This window comes from Fonsecaea monophora (genome assembly GCF_001642475.1).
Source record: "Fonsecaea monophora strain CBS 269.37 chromosome Unknown Scaff4, whole genome shotgun sequence".
NCBI classification, from domain to species: domain Eukaryota; kingdom Fungi; phylum Ascomycota; class Eurotiomycetes; order Chaetothyriales; family Herpotrichiellaceae; genus Fonsecaea; species Fonsecaea monophora.
This window is the reverse complement of record NW_019173935.1, coordinates 567,113-583,666: the sequence shown is the minus strand read 5'-3', so window position 1 is coordinate 583,666 and position 16,554 is coordinate 567,113. Positions and strand designations below refer to the sequence as shown.

Genomic DNA, 16,554 nt, shown 5'->3' with positions numbered 1-16,554 from the left:
GGGGTGATCCGATTGGGATTCAAAGGAGTGGGACCATCAATGCTGCCAGACATCCAGACTAGGCCCCAGCAACTTGTATTTTGTAGCATTCTACCTTGCTCGTATGTCAACTCCCCGGCATGGCTGAGCGTCTCCATATCACTACCGCCGCTGCGGCTGCGCATACCACCACCCCCAGAGCTAGCCCATACCTCATCAACTGCCCATCATCATCTTCTTGTAGTGGTCGTGGGTATGCTGTCACTGGCTCCAAACCAGCTTCAGAAATGACCACGAATAGCTCTTGAATTGAAGGCCAAGTGACACTGGTAGATATGGGAGGTCCTTGTGGCATGCGCTGGACTTGAGCAACATACTCATCCGGCTGGTTTTCGGATCTTTGGGTGGTTCGGTCGAGGTCGGCTTTTAGAGCGACGTACACTGACGGCAGATCTTCCAGGTGGGGGTACGTCTTCCGGATGTTTGGAATGTATGCAAACGAGTCTGGATCGGACGAGTCGTAGGCGTACACAATTACGTCGCACTGGTCCAGAAGTTTGCTCTTGTTCTCCAGAACAGCTGCCTCGGATTCTCCCAATTCCTTCAGTATGAGGTAACATTGCCTTCCGCCAGGCAGTTCCACAGTGTTGACGGCCACGCGAGGCTGAATGGTGGGATGATAGAGGTTGTTGAACGGCTGGGCCAAGAATGCGTCCAGCAAAGCAGACTTACCAGACTGAGGAGCACCCAGAACGTGAGCGAGAAGGACATTCCGTCCTACTCGACCTGGTTTCCGCCTTCGCTTGCGGGGTTTCGTCAACTTCAAAGCAGCCGTTGTGCTCGTATTAGAACGATCTGTTGATTCGAAGCCCAGATATGCGAGGTATTCCAATGTGGTCTTTGGAGAGGTAAATGTGGTCATGGACCACTGTGCAAGCCAGCCTTGCAGAGTGACATGGCCAGCATCATTCCTCATTGTGCATGAAGGGAAGTTGTTGTCGACCCATATTTGTGGAATCCCAGGCGTTGGAGCAAACAAAGAGGCCAGCTCTTCATCTCTCAGACCACCATCATTGTCTCGATCGGAAGTCAGGAAGAGATCGACCAAGAAGCGATAACCAGCCGGAGACAGTTCGGCAGAAGCATATTCAGGCACTTCGAACTTGGGATGCAAAAATGACTCTTCTAGAGACAGACTATCAGTGTACTGAAACGTCCGCAGTATGACCCAGATGGTCTCATGACGTCCTTTTTCAGCGTAGAGTTTGTTGAGGAGAAGGAAACCCTGAGAGGTGATGCCTCTCGTGGAAGCGGCTCCTGGAATATGGTTGTCGATGGTTTCTTTGATATGCTGCAGATCCTCAGAGCTCAACCCCTTTTCAAAGCATTTGACCTGAAAATCTTCCATCTCTTTATCGTTCAGAAGCCCATCCTTGTCCTTGTCGCAGAGGTAGAATATGCGAAGCAACGCAGCTACGGCGGCAGGTTTGAGGACCGATTCTTTTGCATCAAACAGAGGAGCGATCGGATGGGTGACAGCTTTCTGGCAGAGAAAGAATGCTTCATTGACATTGAAGTGATCACGGGCACTAGTTCGTATACATGAATCAATCTCTTTAAACTCTGACATGACCGGCAACATTTCCTCCTCGACTATCTGGGCGGAAGTAGACGTCGTGATCAGGTCGGACTTATTTGCGCACAGGATAACAGGCAGATTGACGCCCAACGAACGAAAGTAGGGCAGCCAGAACAGAGCGACCCTTTCATAGCTGTAGTGGTCTGAATAGACGAGAAGGATGACATTGGACTTTCTCAGCTCTTTGGCTAGGGTTGCACGATCTTGAGGGAGAGCAGAGGTGTCGACAATTACCGTGGTAACATTTTCAGGAGTCCCCAGGGTCGGTGGGATTGTGATTTGAGGCAGGACGGCTTGAATCCTGGTGCTCACAAAGGTGTCTTTCACGAGAGAGGTGATGAGGCTGGACTTACCACAGCCCTCGTCGCCGCAGACGCATATTCTGACGGTGGCCATCTCTCTCTTTTATGCAGAGAGGTAGAGGGTGGTCTCAAAGGTCCATTGTTTTGCGCCCGTCACGGCAGCTTCGGCCTCGGGCAGTGGAGAACCGTTGAATGCGGAGACGCGTACTTTTAGGATTCAGATCGGCGGAAACGTGGACAGAGCGATACGGACGAGAGACTCGAGGACGTAGGAGGCGTGTAAGGCGGGCAAATAATTCAGGAATCCCTTGGACGAGAAACTTCCAGCCTGCGCCTCAGAAGCGACGAAATCGACCTTGCGAAATGCCAAGCCGATGACGGAACAAGCTGCAGCGTGGCAGGCAACTGACCACCAACCTGACAGCCGACGCTAAAACGTCCCGCCTTTTCCAAAGGAACCTTCGCTCGCTTCCTTGCCTCCACGGTTCTACCATCCATGACTTTTTCTCGCAGGAAAGTCCGCAGTTGATCTCCTTGACTTTCCAAGCTGGTGCCTGTGTATATTACTCCCGACTCTCCCTGCGAGTCTCCTAACAAACAACCTGCCTGCGTTTCATAGAGCCGACCTCGGACTCGAGCCTTAGGAGCCCACTTCAGCTCACCACCCCCCACACCGAGGTTCTTGTCTGTTCTGCCCGTCCAGTTCCGACTTGCGTGTTCGCCATCTTTGCACTCCAATCCAACCATCTTGATTATACATCGGCTCACGGTCACGATCTGGACTTGAGCACACGACCAGTCAGACGAGAAGGCAAGCTTCCACCACAGAGTCTTCCAACATGCCGTTTGGAATTAATAACCCGCTACCCTCGTCGATGAGGAGTAAGTGAAAGCTGCCTACTTTCGGGTCCCCATATTTACACAGTTTCCAGGCGAGTGCAAGAAGGCCGGCAAAATCCTCGCATCTTTTGTCGACCCCAGACAGAGCTTTGGACCCGATAAAGTCATCCCACCCTCCATCCTCGCAAGCGCAAAGGTCAGGCTTCTTTGAACTACTCGTGGTCTCGGCTGACGGATCTTAGGGCCTTGCAGTTTTGACCGTTTTCAAAGCTGGCTTCCTAGGTTCTGGTCGACTTGGGTCCGGCGTGGTCGTCGCACGACTAGCCGATGGCTCTTGGTCTGCTCCTTCGGCTATCGCAACTGCTGGTGGCGGCTTCGGTGGTCAGATTGGCTTCGAATTGACCGATTTCGTCTTCATCCTCAACGACTACAACGCCGTCCGAGCCTTCTCACAAGCGGCCTCCGTGACTCTCGGTGGGAACGTCTCCATTGCTGCGGGGCCCGTTGGACGAAACGCCGAAGCGGCGGGGGCTGCGAGCTTGAAGGGTGTGGCAGGAGTGTTCTCCTACAGCAAGACAAAAGGCTTGTTCGCAGGTGTCAGTCTGGAGGGCAGTGTCCTGATTGAGAGAAGAGACGCCAATGAAAAACTCTACAATGGCCGTGTCACGGCTAAACAACTCCTCGAGGGTGCTGTCAGGCCACCCCCTGCCGCAGATCCCTTGATGAGAGTCCTCAACACCCGTGTCTTCGCGGGTTCTGGCTACAACGACAACAGCATGTACAATGACATGCCTATTTATGACGACCAGCATGATGATGTTGTTTGGGAGGGCAGAACTGGCGATGCCTACGGGGCGAATGTGCGCAACAACCGTTCTTCCACAGTCGGTTCAGCAGACGACAACTACGTTTACCGCGACAACCCTAACCCCCGACGAGCCAATACCTGGGCTGATGATGTTTACGACCGAGCACCTGCTGGCCGGAACAATGGCACACCCGACGCTTTCTCCAGCCGCAGTCGGTCGAGCACGTTGCAGAATGATTACAGTTACTCCGACAACAAGCCTACCAGACCTACGGCCCCGAAACCAGTCTTCAGGCAGCGAACTGGGTCGCTACGCCCTGACCAAGCCGTTGCTCTATTTACCTTTGATGCAGACCAAGAGGGCGACCTGGGCTTCAAGAAAGGGGACATCATCACCATCACAAAGAGAACAGAAAACAAGACCGATTGGTGGACAGGACGGACCGAAGATGGACGGACAGGAATCTTCCCTTCCAATTACGTCGAAACGGCTTCATGAGCCGATCAGACTTGCGATCGGACTTTGAACTGGGTGGTTGGCGACAAAATGGCATTTATACCCTCTTGCTTTTTGCTGTTTGGTCCATTTTAGCGGCGGAGTTTGCACCAAACCTTCCTTCAGCATCTCTCGGACTGGGGGTAGGAGTATCTGAACAGGGGGTTGGCGCACTTGATCTTGTGGTAGATGAACAAAATGAAGACACGATACACTCTCAAACAGTCCATTTTCCGGTGCCTCTCGACCTTGGCTTGCTGACCGTTTGCTTGCAGATTGCGTCGGTGGCTGTTGACCCGAATTGGCCGCTGCCAATGCTGATCCCCTGCAGATCTTCCTCCACATGGTTTCCACTTCTCCTCGTTTTCCCTCCGCAATTATCAACCATATGCCGTCGACATGCCATCACACCCCTACCGTGTTGACTTAGCTCTCAACGTCATGAAGTCGAATCCAATCGTTTCCAACAGGTATGACTGCAGGGTTGCAGAAATGCAACCTCAGGTCTGGGGTGCTATGCTATGGGCTCGGCGGTCCCTGGGACACGGTCGAGCTCTTGAGTACCACGATATATAGTCTCTGGATCAGGTAGGAATTCATTGATTATTTGCTTCGTCTATGTTCTCCTTTCGCCATCGAGACTATTGATCGCCAGATACCCGTCCAAAAATTTCCTCGTAATTCTTTCCACAACGAGGCGACGCAATGGCTAGGAGGAAATCGGGATTTTTCAAACACACCACCCTGAAGGTGCGAGATGACTCTGTCACTAGGGCATCGGAACTCTCAGTTCGACAATCCATATTGCCTATCATCCTTGTCACGACTCTTTACTTTCTCTGGGTATGAGAACGATCCCTTCCACATATCGAGTATCCTGCAGGGCCACTGACCACGAAGTATCACAGGGTTTCGCCTATGGCCTTCTCGACACCTTGAACAAACACTTTCAAGGCGTGCTGGGCATCTCTCGTGCCCGCTCGTCTGGTCTTCAAGCAGCCTATTTCGGCGCGTATCCATTGGCCTCTTTGGGCTATGCGAACTGGATCCTCCGCCACTTCAGCTACAAAGCCGTGTTCATGTTTGGCCTGACCCTGTATGGCATCGGGGGACTCCTCATGTGGCCAGCTGGTCTCAAGAGATCGTTTGGAGGATTCTGTGGCGCGACCTTCATTATCGGGTCAGGTCTGGGCAGCCTCGAAACCGCCGCGAACCCATTCATCGCAGTGTGCGGACCGCCCAAATACTCGGAACTGCGCATCAATCTGGCACAGTCGTTCAACGCTGTGGGAACGGTGGTCGGGCCGGTGTTGGGGAGCTACGCCTTCTTCAAAAACACAGGCGATGACCTGCAGAGTTTGAGGAACGTACAATGGGTGTATCTCGCCATTGCCATATTTGTCTTTATCCTCGCGTTCGTGTTTTACATCTCGCCCATCCCGGAGGTAACAGACGCGGACATGGAGCACCAGGTTGCCATTACTCATGACGGATTGGAGGAGAGGAACAAGAGACCGTTTTGGAAACAATATGTGCGTTTGTTGGTTCCAATTCCCTGTTGATCTTCCGCTTTGCTCCGTCCGGGCTAACGAAGGTCTTTACCTTGCGCCAACATAGACCGTCTTCCATGCGGCATTCTCTCAATTCTGCTACGTTGGGTCACAAGTTGCTTTAGCAGGGTATGTCAACCACGAACAAAACCGCAAGATGCTCTCCCCCTCCTTCCCTCTCAAATCCCAGCTCGGTAACTAAAGCTCTCGCTTCCAACAGATATGCCATAAACTACTTCACCGAGATCGCACCGGTGTCGAACGCGACGGGTGCGGCTCTGCTCGCCGGCGCGCAGGGGTGTTTCGCCGTGGGCCGGTTCTCGGGCTCGCTGTTCATGCGGTTCATCCGCCCGCGCTGGATCTTCCTCTTCTACCTGACGGCGGTGATCGCGTTCTGCTCGGCGGCCATCACGGAGCGGCGGAACACGGGCATCGCCATGTTCATGCTGACCCTGTTCTTCGAGTCGGTGTGTTTCCCGACCATCGTGGCGCTAGGAATTCGAGGCCAGGGCAGACATACCAAGCGAGCAGCGGGCTGGATTGTTGGTAAGATAACACCACGCTCTTCAATTCCCCCCGGTTCTTCGATGCCTTGCTCATCATCAACCCCCCAACATGAGACCTGAACCCCTTCTTTTTTTCTTCTTTTCTAATTTCCTCTTCCTTCTGCTTGTTTATATGACTAACCACCTCTCTTTTCTCTTTCCCAACCGAACAGGCGGCGTCTGCGGCGGCGCGGCTGTCCCACCCCTCCTCGGCGCCACCGCCGACTGGCACAACAGCACGCCCTTCGCCCTCGTCGTGCCCGTGTGCTTCTTCATCGCGAGTTGGACCTACGCCCTCTGCGTCAACTTTGTGCCCTACTACCGCATCCCCGCCGACGCGATCGGCGAGTCTGACATCGGGTTGGACCAGAGGGGCGAGGCCCGCGCGAGTGGCGCCGACGTGGACGTGCATGTGCACGGCGCTGGTTACGGCGACGGAGTCAGAGACGGAGACGTCGAAAAGGTTGGCGCAGTGCAGATTGAGCGTGGCGGGAAAGAGGATGTGGTGGATACCTAGGTATTGTCATTCATAGAGGGAGAGAAAAAGAGAGAGACGGTGGACGAAAAGGCCGCAAGTTGCGTGCGTGTGTGGGAAGCAAGAAATGAATATGGCAACGGAAAGGAAACCTTTACTACCTAGGTATGGGTAAAGGTAAGGCTAAGGGTCATGACGATGCTCATTATATGCTAGGTAAGATAGCTGGCATTCGAATAGTTCAAGGACTTCAGGGTTTCAATGGACAGATACGATATGACTGATCTTTCTATCTATAGGGATATCATGATGGAGAGGAGACAATTCGGCACAAGCTGGGTGCCCATTTCGATCCAAAGAGTACATAATGTAGGCTAAGGTCCGGCCAGGATGGATGTTATGTTGCATTGAGGGACATGACTCTGTTTATCCCAAACACGTCGTCTCAATCACCACGACTCTTCCACCCCCCTAGCTCGCTGCCGCTCCTTGCCTTTCGTTTTCAACATTTGTCCAATCATAAAGTGATTTACATCCTCGTCCGCCCAGTAACTCAAATGGCTTGCGATACTAGCGAGCAGAGACACGTCAAACATGCCCTCTTGAATGTGATAATCGACTCGTCCGTTGCTGTTCAAGGCTCGGACCTTGGCTTCTTCACGCTTGAGTTTCCTCGCTCGCTCCTGCGATTGGCGGAACTCGGTTGAAGTTCGTGCCTGGGCCTCATCGTCCGCGGCGTCGGTGGCGACTTGCAGCTTCTGAAAGCCCGTATAGAGAGTCTCCATTTCAGAGTCGATTAGGGTAGGTGCGTGTTCTGTGGACGGGGAGGATTTGGCCGCCTCAGCAACATCTTGCTGCTTTTTCTCATCTGCCACAGGTATGTCGAGTTGAACACTCGCCTGGGCACCTTCTTTGGCCGCGTTCACGGCTTTGGCCTTGTCCTGAGACAGCGCTTGCTCCTCACCGGTAATGCCCAGGCTTCTATTAATCAGACTGGATGCCACACCTGAAGTAAGATTGTACCAGCTCGACATGATTTGCTGGCTGACTCGTTCAGAAATATTTGAAATCCCGGGAGCGGCGAAAAGATTTTTCTTGGTGTAGGGGATCGGTTGAGGCTTCAGCTGCGCCATTGCTGGTGAAATGAGGGGTTCCATGCGATAGGCGATAGGATCTGTGGGATGGAAGATATTGAACAGTTCGTTGCATTTGGGTGAAGAGGTAGTAATGGGTATTAGACCGGAAGAGCTGTTGCCGGCGTTCATTTTCGATGCAACACTATCGAAGGGATCGTTGTTCATAGGGTCGGGGTCAAACGGCGATGTGGGCACGACAGTGGCTCCAAATGCGCTGGCGCCCGCTGAAGGTCGTGCAGAAATCATTCTGCCCTTGAGCATCTGGAAGAGACCGACTGGCGAACCAAGGGCAAAGAAGTTCTCCACATCAAAGTCGAGATGAGGCTCGTTTTGTTCAATACCGTGCTCCCGTGATGTTTTGCTGGATACCCGTCTTGGTCGTGTCTTTAGGTCTTCTTCCTGTCTGCATAGAAGATCAAAGCAAATCGCACTCCCAAGGGAATGTCCACAGAAGCTAACCTTTCCCGAGAAACCGGTCCGTTCTTTGAAGAGGTGATAGACTCGATTGGCCTCCTTTTGTACAATCGATGTGATGTGTTCTCTGTAAGCACTCTGGTATAGGAGGACATCCAGAGCCAAATCGGTGATCAGATTGCGAACCGCTGGTACACCGTCCACCGTGATATCCTGCAACGAAGGATAATCATCATCGAACAAGGCATCAGCATCTCCAATGTCGTATTCTTTGCGGTTTTGCTTCAGACTTTGCTTGGGGAAATCGAGCTTGTGTCTCCAACAGATGGGAAGGACCTGAACTCTGCAATTTTTGGGATCTCCGCTCAAGGCTTGTAGGTCGGGAGCAGTTTCGTAGACGACCTTCATAGACTTGCGCAGAGTATTAACATCATGGACAAAGTTGATGCTGTCGAGACGAAGACCGAGCCGTTGGCCGATGCCGTGCGTCACAAGCACCAAGTGGTCAATTTGTCTGGCTTGATCTTCTCCATCTCTTTCCCTTGCGTCTTCCATTTCGCGTTCCTCTTCTTCTCTGGCTTCTTCTTCTTCACCCAAGTAGTTAGAGTCGTCTACCTTGGGAAGACCTGCCAGCGACGAGATCTGGCGCTCTAAGGCCGTCCGCCGAGGTTTCTCAACGTTGTCCTTGTTATTCGCCTGAATCTTATCCTCTCCGACGTTAGGTGTGGCCTCTGAAGGCAATTTAGCAGATTTTCGCTTCTCTTTGGTGCTTGTTGCCTCCGCGGACTTTGAGTCATCCTTTTGCTCGCCTTTTGGTGGATCGGCGAGCTTTGTATCAGACCATCCCCGCACTACCTTTGTGCCACCATATCCAATAAACCTGCCGTAAACTGTACTGCTAACTCGCGAAAGGAAATCATCCGTTGTCAGATAGGCTACGGTATCGTCCATGTATGTGACTGTTGTATTCATGTGAGTTCCGAACAAGCGATACGTGTTTGGACTGGCAGAGAAACTGTCGTCCTGTGAGGGAGGCGACTTGCCCAGCGAAGGAGAGGCTGAGCTATCTATAACTGCCGAGTTGGGTCGAGATCTAGGCTGGGAGGCTGAACGAGGAGATTGTAGGTTTGAACGTCTCCATGGTGCCACTTTGATATAGCCTTCTTCCAGTTGGTTCGCCAGATTCTCATCACAAGGTCTCAATGGGTTTTCGGCGAAAAACCAGGTACCTCTGCGGACCTCATAGACAGGCCCTAACCAGTAGGCAGGGAGAAGTTCACGCTTCTCAACGTCGACATCATACAAATAGTCTTCGTTGACAGGTACGGTGGTGGCGGACGGAGGTTCGGTTGTTCCATCCTTGTTCTGGTTCCTTTGAGCAAGGTTCTGATATGCCTTCTCGATGCTCTGGGAGTCTGACGTTGAAAAAGGTACCAGTTTCTTTGGAACCGGTGGTGGTTTGGCCTTTTCTTCAGGTGTTGGTTCTGGAGCGAAAGGTTTCCGTTTGGCCACGTCAATTGCGTAATACCACCGGGGCTTGAGAACGGGACAATCCTTGGGATACCTTCGGAGACTTGGAGATGGGTTTAGATTGACAGTATGGTCGAGGCCGGACGACTGTCTAAGAGCTTGTGATGCATCACTCGGTTTCGGCAGCGGTGACTTCGGCGGAGGGGTACTGCTTCGTGACCAAGAGAAGATTGAGCTCGCCAGAGAGGACTTGTTGGCTGCTTCAGCCATGCCCCTACGGACAGCCCTGATCAGGGCTGGAAATCGATCCAATATGATTGCATGTAATTGGACGCCTTATCCAGGAGAAGGGGGAGGCAAGGCTGCGTGTTAGCAAAACGGGACGCGCGGGAGAGGGACGCGGTCTTCGGGATGAATTTTGCAACAGGCTATGCCGTAAGGTATAGAACTGGTCTAGGGATAAGATGTCTTATCTGATAGTAATTTGATGGATGCGATACAAGGGCTGAGGATAGTCAAAGAATCGAGTTTGATGATGGAAGCTGTAGAAAGACCAGCTCGCAGCTTGCCAGCGGTGACCGTCGGTGATGCAACAACGCAGACCAAAACAATGGCAGCCTTGCCAAGCTCCGCACTAGCCTTGCAACATTTTCCCTCCGGAGTGTCCTTAGCTAGAGCCTAAGCCTAGTGCCTAGGGGCCTAAGCACGCCAGGTGAGCCTCAGCTGGGCATGACTAAGGAAAACTGCGCCACCGCTGCGTCATGGCAGGGAATTTGGTGTCAACCCCCCCAAGAAGACAGATGCCCAATCGATCCGGGCTTACTGTCTATTGCCCATGCCACTTGCTGAGTGAAGTGCTACAGCTTGCGACGCCTGACCAGGCACCACAATAAAGACCCTTTCTATATCTTCCTCCTCAATCTCATTCTTCCTTGACCATATTCGCCCTCTCTTCATATCCGACCCTTCCCCTGGGCTGTATAGAGCCCTCGTCTATTTTCCTTGTGCGGGCGACTGCCCTCCCCTCCTTCCACCATGGCGGCTATCCTCAAACTACAGCGCAAATATCCCCAGTTCCCCCAGAACGAAATCTTCCAGTTGCAAGATGCCTTTCGCAAACTCGATGTCGACGACAAGGGCTATCTTGACGAGGCCACCGTCATCAAGGCTACCCAGCAATCCGAAAGACAATCCTATGATGTAGTGAGACAGGCGCTGAAAGAGGTGGACCTTGACAGCTCACGGCGGGTGGAATTGGAGGATTATGTCGACCTGATCGCAAAGGTGCGCGATTCGTCTCCTGCGCAACGACGCTTGTCCGTTGGCGCTCAAAGACCTGCGGCTGGCAACGGTCTTCCTTCCTCCTCGGGGCATGCTTCAAAGCCCAGCATCGGCGGAGGCGGAAAGATTCACGTCCAAGGCTCTTCTGCCAACGTTACGCACACCATCAACGAGGAAGAGCGAACTGCTTTTACCACTCACATCAATGCTGTCCTTGCCGGGGATCCCGACATCGGCCATCTCTTGCCCTTCCCAACCGATACTTTCGAGATGTTCGACCATTGCAAGGATGGTTTGGTCCTGTCTAAACTTATCAATGACAGTGTCCCGGATACCATTGATGAGCGTGTGCTGAATAAGCCTGGAAAGAAGATCAAGACTCTCAATGCCTTCCACATGACGGAGAACAACAACATTGTCATCGAGTCCGCCAAAGGTATCGGCTGTTCCGTAGTCAATGTTGGTGCAGGGGACATCATCGAGGTTCGAGAGCATTTGATCTTGGGTCTCATTTGGCAGGTCATCCGACGTGGTCTTCTGGGAAAGATCGATATCAAGCTGCATCCCGAGCTGTATCGACTTTTGGAAGAAGATGAAACTCTGGACCAATTCCTTCGCCTACCGCCCGAACAGATCTTGCTTCGGTGGTTCAATTACCATCTCAAGAATGCCAACTGGCCACGAAGAGTAGCAAACTTTTCGGGCGATGTCAAGGACGGCGAGAACTATACCGTTCTGCTCAACCAGTTGAAACCGGATATCTGCTCTCGAGCTCCCTTACAGACACGAGATCTCCTACAACGCGCCGAAGAAGTCCTCCAGAATGCCGAAAGGATTGACTGCCGAAAGTTCCTGACGCCAACTGCCCTAGTAGCGGGGAATCCAAAGCTCAACCTGGCCTTCGTCGCCAACCTCTTCAACACCCACCCAGGCCTAGACCCGCTCGAGGAAGGTGAAAAGCCCGAAATTGAAGATTTTGATGCAGAGGGCGAGCGTGAAGCCCGTGTCTTCACCCTCTGGCTGAACAGTCTCGACGTCCAACCACCGGTCCACTCCTTCTTTGATGATCTCCGCGATGGAACGATTCTGCTTCAGGCATACGACAAAGTCATCCCCGGCAGTGTCAACTTCCGTCATGTGAACAAGCCTCCTGCGCACGGCGGCGAAATGTCGCGGTTCAAAATGGTAGAGAATACTAACTACGCCGTCGAGTTGGGCAAACAGAATCGCTTCTCTCTCGTGGGTATTCAAGGTGCAGATATCACTGATGGCCAGCGCACATTGACTTTGGGGCTGGTCTGGCAACTTATGCGCCGAGATATCGTGTCGACTCTTTCCGGACTCGCGCAACGCATGGGCAAGCGGGACTTGAGTGATTCGGACATGATAAAATGGGCCAATGAGATGTCCCGCAAGGGTGGCAGAACCTCTTCCGTCAGGTCATTCAAGGATCCCGCGATCACGAGTGGTATCTTCTTGTTGGACGTTTTGAACGGCATGAAAGCGAACTATGTCGACTACGATCTTGTTACGCCTGGCAAGACGCCTGATGATGCCTACGCCAACGCCAAGTTGAGTATAAGCATTGCCAGAAAGATGGGTATGTGTCCTCTGTGTCCCTTTGGTTGAGATCTCCAGCATGCTCCCGATCGAAGTGTTCTAGTAAGCATTACTGACAAGAGACTGTGCAACAGGTTCTACGATTTACCTCCTCCCCGATGATATCATCCAAGGACGCGCAAGATTGGTTACCACTTTTGTCGGTGAGTTCTGCTGGCAACGCATTTTGTCGTCTCGTCTGGCATATTTGGTGTCTAACCTGGATATCAAATATAGGTGCGCTCATGCGGACGGCCGAGAAGCTGGGCGTCTAGATTGATCAACCTCCACCTCACCTTTCTCCATGCGTAGGGCAAAGCGATGCGATTGATCCTCGAGCGATGGCGCCACTATATCTTCCTGGCTTCTTCAATGTATTCTTCTCTTCCGCTACCTAGGCCCGGGCTAGGACCAGAATTGAGAACACTGGATCAGGGAATCGTCACAGGGCAGGTGGACACAGCAGAGCGAGTAGTGAAACAACACCCTCAGACAGGATAAATGGACAGCCACCTGCCCCTCTGTTGTAGCGTGGGTGGGGAGAGTGGGTGGCCGGGGACAGAGAGAAGGGGAAGACACTCGCTTTCCCTGCTTTGTTGAATAACTCTGATACTCTGATACCTAGGCTAGGTAGAGCAGGACCATCTCCAAAAAAAGAACGAAAGAAAATGTGACTGGCCTTTTTTTTCCCTTTTATCCTGCATAGTTCGATGTTCGAGCCTTATTAACTGAGCTAGTGATTTGAGTCAACTTGCAGCCGAGGCCACGGTTCTCGCTCTAGCTACCCAAGGGGGTCTCCGACAATGCATTTTGCACAAGGTCCGGACGAGACTCAGATGCTTCCTTCGTAGATACATTACTTCTAGTCCATCTACCTGGACATAATGGGGTGGAAACTCGTTCAGCGTCAAGTCCCGCGTACGATGTGGCAGTGAAGAAGCTCGCCGATTCGTCTCCGTCTATGGACTAGTAGCCACGCACAACCGAGCCGGCATCAGAGACCCGGACAGATTCACAATCGTGCCGCGTCGCTTCTTTCAATGGGAACAAAATAATCGTCAGCATCAACGTCTGCGTGGATATCATCGACAAGTTCCCTGTCATCAAGGTACGGTGCAGGTGCAAGTATACAGTCATTGTAAACTTCACAATCACCACCCACAGGTGTCTGCCCAAATCCATACACCGTCTATTCGCCGCACCAACTACCACCCCGGCGGCCGCAGTCCCTCTTCATGCCACGAGCGAGGTGAATGGCGACTTACTTTCCATCCTTCAAATGCTCCTCAAACCACTGGATCGCAAACACAAAAGCATTCTCCTTGGCGTAGACATCGGCTCTCTTGTTCAAATCCCCTCTTACGGCGAAGCCATGTACCACGCCGCTGTACAGGTTGATCTGGTATGGCAAACCCGTTTCCTTGAGGATGACCTCACTCTCGTGACGTTTCTCGGTCGGAAAAATCTGATCGGTCTCCGCGGCGGCAATGGCGAGAGGACCTTTGATGTCGCGGAGCTCATCGGCTTCGACGAATGACGGGTGGGCGGTATAGCCGACGTCGATTTTCCCAGCGTCGGGGCGGAGGTGTCGAATAACATATTTCGCACCGAAGCAATAGCCCACACCGCCAATTTTCTGAAAGGTAGGAAGGTGTCAGCACATGCTCGTGCAAATAGGGAGCTCCATTGCTTCAGGGTTATCTCCATCTATCTTCTCTTGAACGCAGAGCAGCCTTACCTTGCATCCGTACTTCGTCCTCATTTCGATAAGGCATGCGTCGATGATAGGGTCGACGTTGGGCGGCAAATGAGCAGTGTTCTTGGGGTGATATCCACCCTTCATCCATTTCATAATATCGAAATCGCCAGGACGGTTGAGGGGAATCGGATCTCCGTCGAATAGATCGGGCATCATGACGAAGTAGCCATTGGCGGCCAGTTGGTCTGCGATCAATTGGGCATTATTGAAGCGGTGACCGATCACATCAGTGATGCTACAGAGAGGAGTCAGCTTTTTCAGTCCTGCAGTCAAAAAATTCCAACCAGATAGCTAGCAGACAGGGGAACATACATAAGGATGCCAAGTTCGGTGCTCTTGTTCTCAGGATACTTTGTGTAGATCTCAAAATCACCCAATCGAGAGAACTCGCCGGTAGGAGTGCCTTCGTGCCTGACGCCTTTGTAGCAGCAGGCTCCGGGGGGGTTGGAAGCCATCTCGAGGTGGGACAAGCTGATGAGATTAGATGCAGACGTTTGAGAATGGCTATGGGTATCCGGACGGAGAAGGAACCAGTGCCGTGCGAAGACTAAAAGAAGGGCGCGGCAGGGACTTTATACCAGTTGGTCAAGCCTGGGAGTTCGGAAGGAATGGTCCTGCAGGTTCAAAGATGGATATGTCAAACGCCAATGCCAATGTCACCATCGTATAGAATCACCACTAGAATCAGCGGGAAATGGCAGCGAGAAAAGAGGGGCAGTCGATTCGAGGGCGGTGCCCGATCCGGCAGCCCCAGGTGCCGAAATCGCTCTTCTTCAGGAACCGACCGTTGATAAGCGGGACAAGTGGGCGGACAGTGAGCGAAGAATTGATAGAGGGAAAGCACGTCGTCACCTACACAGGCAAGGTGGATATAGTAACCAGCGAGCCAGGTCTAACACCAGCAAAAACGGCTTCGGAATGCCTACGGTGCTCAATCCGACACGCCCCGCTGGAGTTAATCGGAGATAACCTCAGGGTGGGTTGATGCTCGGTGACGTCAGGCGAACCACCGTTCACGCAAGCTACAGCACTTTGCGCTAGTCGGTAAACAGAGACACAGGTAATTCTCGGAATGCATGTGCTCAGTAGAGGCAGTGAGACACACACGGTATATACAAGTAGATACTACTAAAGAATGTACCTGAATGTCCTGCCATAATTCTCTTCTCCCACATTCGTATCTGCCTCGCCACTCGTCGCCCTTTGCATATCCGAACCACCGTGCGATCCATACTTCCTGTCCAATCTCTTGTTCTTCCACACCAAAAGTGTCCTCAGAGACAGGGCCAGCAATGCATTGAAGAACATGAATCCCGCACAGATACTCTGCCCTTTAACATATCGCGGCTCTTGGGACTTGGGGAATATCCTAGTGCCGAGAAGTGGCCCACATTGTCCAACGAGGTTGAGGAGGATTATTCCCATTCCGCGACGACTATCGCTTCCCTGGTTATTGACAACCCACGGTAGAATATTGGCAATGGCGGGAAACACCCCGGACGCACAGAGAAACGTTCCGAGGTACCTCGGGGCTACCGCTGTGCACGTTGCCAGGAGGATATAACCGATCCCGCCTACACAACTTAGAAAAGCAATCATGAGTCCGCGTTGTTGAGTTCGGTCCGCAATCCAACATGTCGAAATCGTGACAATGGCCGAGACAAAATATGGGGGAGCCGACAGCCCTTGTGCGTTGATGGAGGAGAATCCCATCTGATTGAGGATCGTGGGCAAAAAGACCGGTAAGGACGAGTAAGAGACATTGCACGAGAAGTACATCAACTGGAACCTCGGTCAGTAAATTCCGGTCGCTCTATCACGTTGGGTAGCACTACCGCTGTAAACCATGCTTTGGCGTCAAGCAGGGTTTGCCCGACTTCCGTGAGCCTGACACGGTGTTTGCCTGCCTCCTGGTGACCATGCTGCCTGATGACTCTCGCCTGAGCAACCTCCTTTTCTTCTGCAGTCAAGAACCGAGCAGTAGTCGGGCTATCAGGGAGGAAGAACCAGGCCAAAGGAGCAGCCAGGATGGTGGGAATGCCTTCCACAAGGAAAAGTAGCCTCCATTTGGCAATGCCTGGGTTACCACTCGTGATTCCGTACGCGAGAGCTCCAGCGAACGTATTGGCGAGAGGAGCTGCCGCGAAGAAGATCCCGCTGCGAAAGCCATGCTCGTGTTTGAGGTAGAAGAAACTGAGCAGGTAAGGAATGCTAGGCCCGAAGCCTGCTTCGGCGGCGCCGAGCAGAAATCGCAAGGCCAT

General features: G+C 52.5%; 7 protein-coding genes across 7 annotated transcripts; 3 read left to right on the top strand and 4 right to left on the bottom strand.

Moving 5' to 3' along the window:
- Positions 1–106: 106 nt before the first annotated feature.
- On the bottom strand, positions 107–2,014 carry AYO21_01200 (mitochondrial Rho GTPase 1; the record flags this gene model as incomplete). The annotated part of the gene is made up of 1 exon (XM_022651184.1): positions 107–2,014. The coding sequence occupies one exon, from the start codon at positions 2,012–2,014 to the stop codon at positions 107–109; it is 1,908 nt and encodes a 635-aa protein (XP_022516662.1).
- A 745-nt stretch (positions 2,015–2,759) lies between these two features.
- Positions 2,760–4,067, top strand: AYO21_01199 (hypothetical protein; the record flags this gene model as incomplete). The annotated part of the gene is made up of 3 exons (XM_022651183.1): positions 2,760–2,802; positions 2,853–2,956; positions 3,003–4,067. The coding sequence occupies 3 exons, from the start codon at positions 2,760–2,762 to the stop codon at positions 4,065–4,067; spliced, it is 1,212 nt and encodes a 403-aa protein (XP_022516661.1).
- A 702-nt stretch (positions 4,068–4,769) lies between these two features.
- Positions 4,770–6,676, top strand: AYO21_01198 (hypothetical protein; the record flags this gene model as incomplete). Its single annotated transcript, XM_022651182.1, has 5 exons — positions 4,770–4,907; positions 4,973–5,596; positions 5,682–5,743; positions 5,835–6,160; positions 6,333–6,676. The coding sequence occupies 5 exons, from the start codon at positions 4,770–4,772 to the stop codon at positions 6,674–6,676; spliced, it is 1,494 nt and encodes a 497-aa protein (XP_022516660.1).
- Positions 6,677–7,083: 407 nt separating this feature from the next.
- On the bottom strand, positions 7,084–9,924 carry AYO21_01197 (hypothetical protein; the record flags this gene model as incomplete). The annotated part of the gene is made up of 1 exon (XM_022651181.1): positions 7,084–9,924. One exon carries the CDS (start codon positions 9,922–9,924, stop codon positions 7,084–7,086), a length of 2,841 nt encoding a protein of 946 aa, XP_022516659.1.
- Positions 9,925–10,689: 765 nt separating this feature from the next.
- AYO21_01196 (hypothetical protein) lies at positions 10,690–12,809 on the top strand (the record flags this gene model as incomplete). The annotated part of the gene is made up of 3 exons (XM_022651180.1): positions 10,690–12,535; positions 12,630–12,698; positions 12,772–12,809. 3 exons carry the CDS (start codon positions 10,690–10,692, stop codon positions 12,807–12,809), a joined length of 1,953 nt encoding a protein of 650 aa, XP_022516658.1.
- Positions 12,810–13,795: 986 nt separating this feature from the next.
- On the bottom strand, positions 13,796–14,748 carry AYO21_01195 (hypothetical protein; the record flags this gene model as incomplete). The annotated part of the gene is made up of 3 exons (XM_022651179.1): positions 13,796–14,170; positions 14,273–14,528; positions 14,606–14,748. 3 exons carry the CDS (start codon positions 14,746–14,748, stop codon positions 13,796–13,798), a joined length of 774 nt encoding a protein of 257 aa, XP_022516657.1.
- A 673-nt stretch (positions 14,749–15,421) lies between these two features.
- Positions 15,422–16,554, bottom strand: AYO21_01194 (hypothetical protein; the record flags this gene model as incomplete). Its single annotated transcript, XM_022651178.1, has 2 exons — positions 15,422–16,075; positions 16,129–16,554. 2 exons carry the CDS (start codon positions 16,552–16,554, stop codon positions 15,422–15,424), a joined length of 1,080 nt encoding a protein of 359 aa, XP_022516656.1.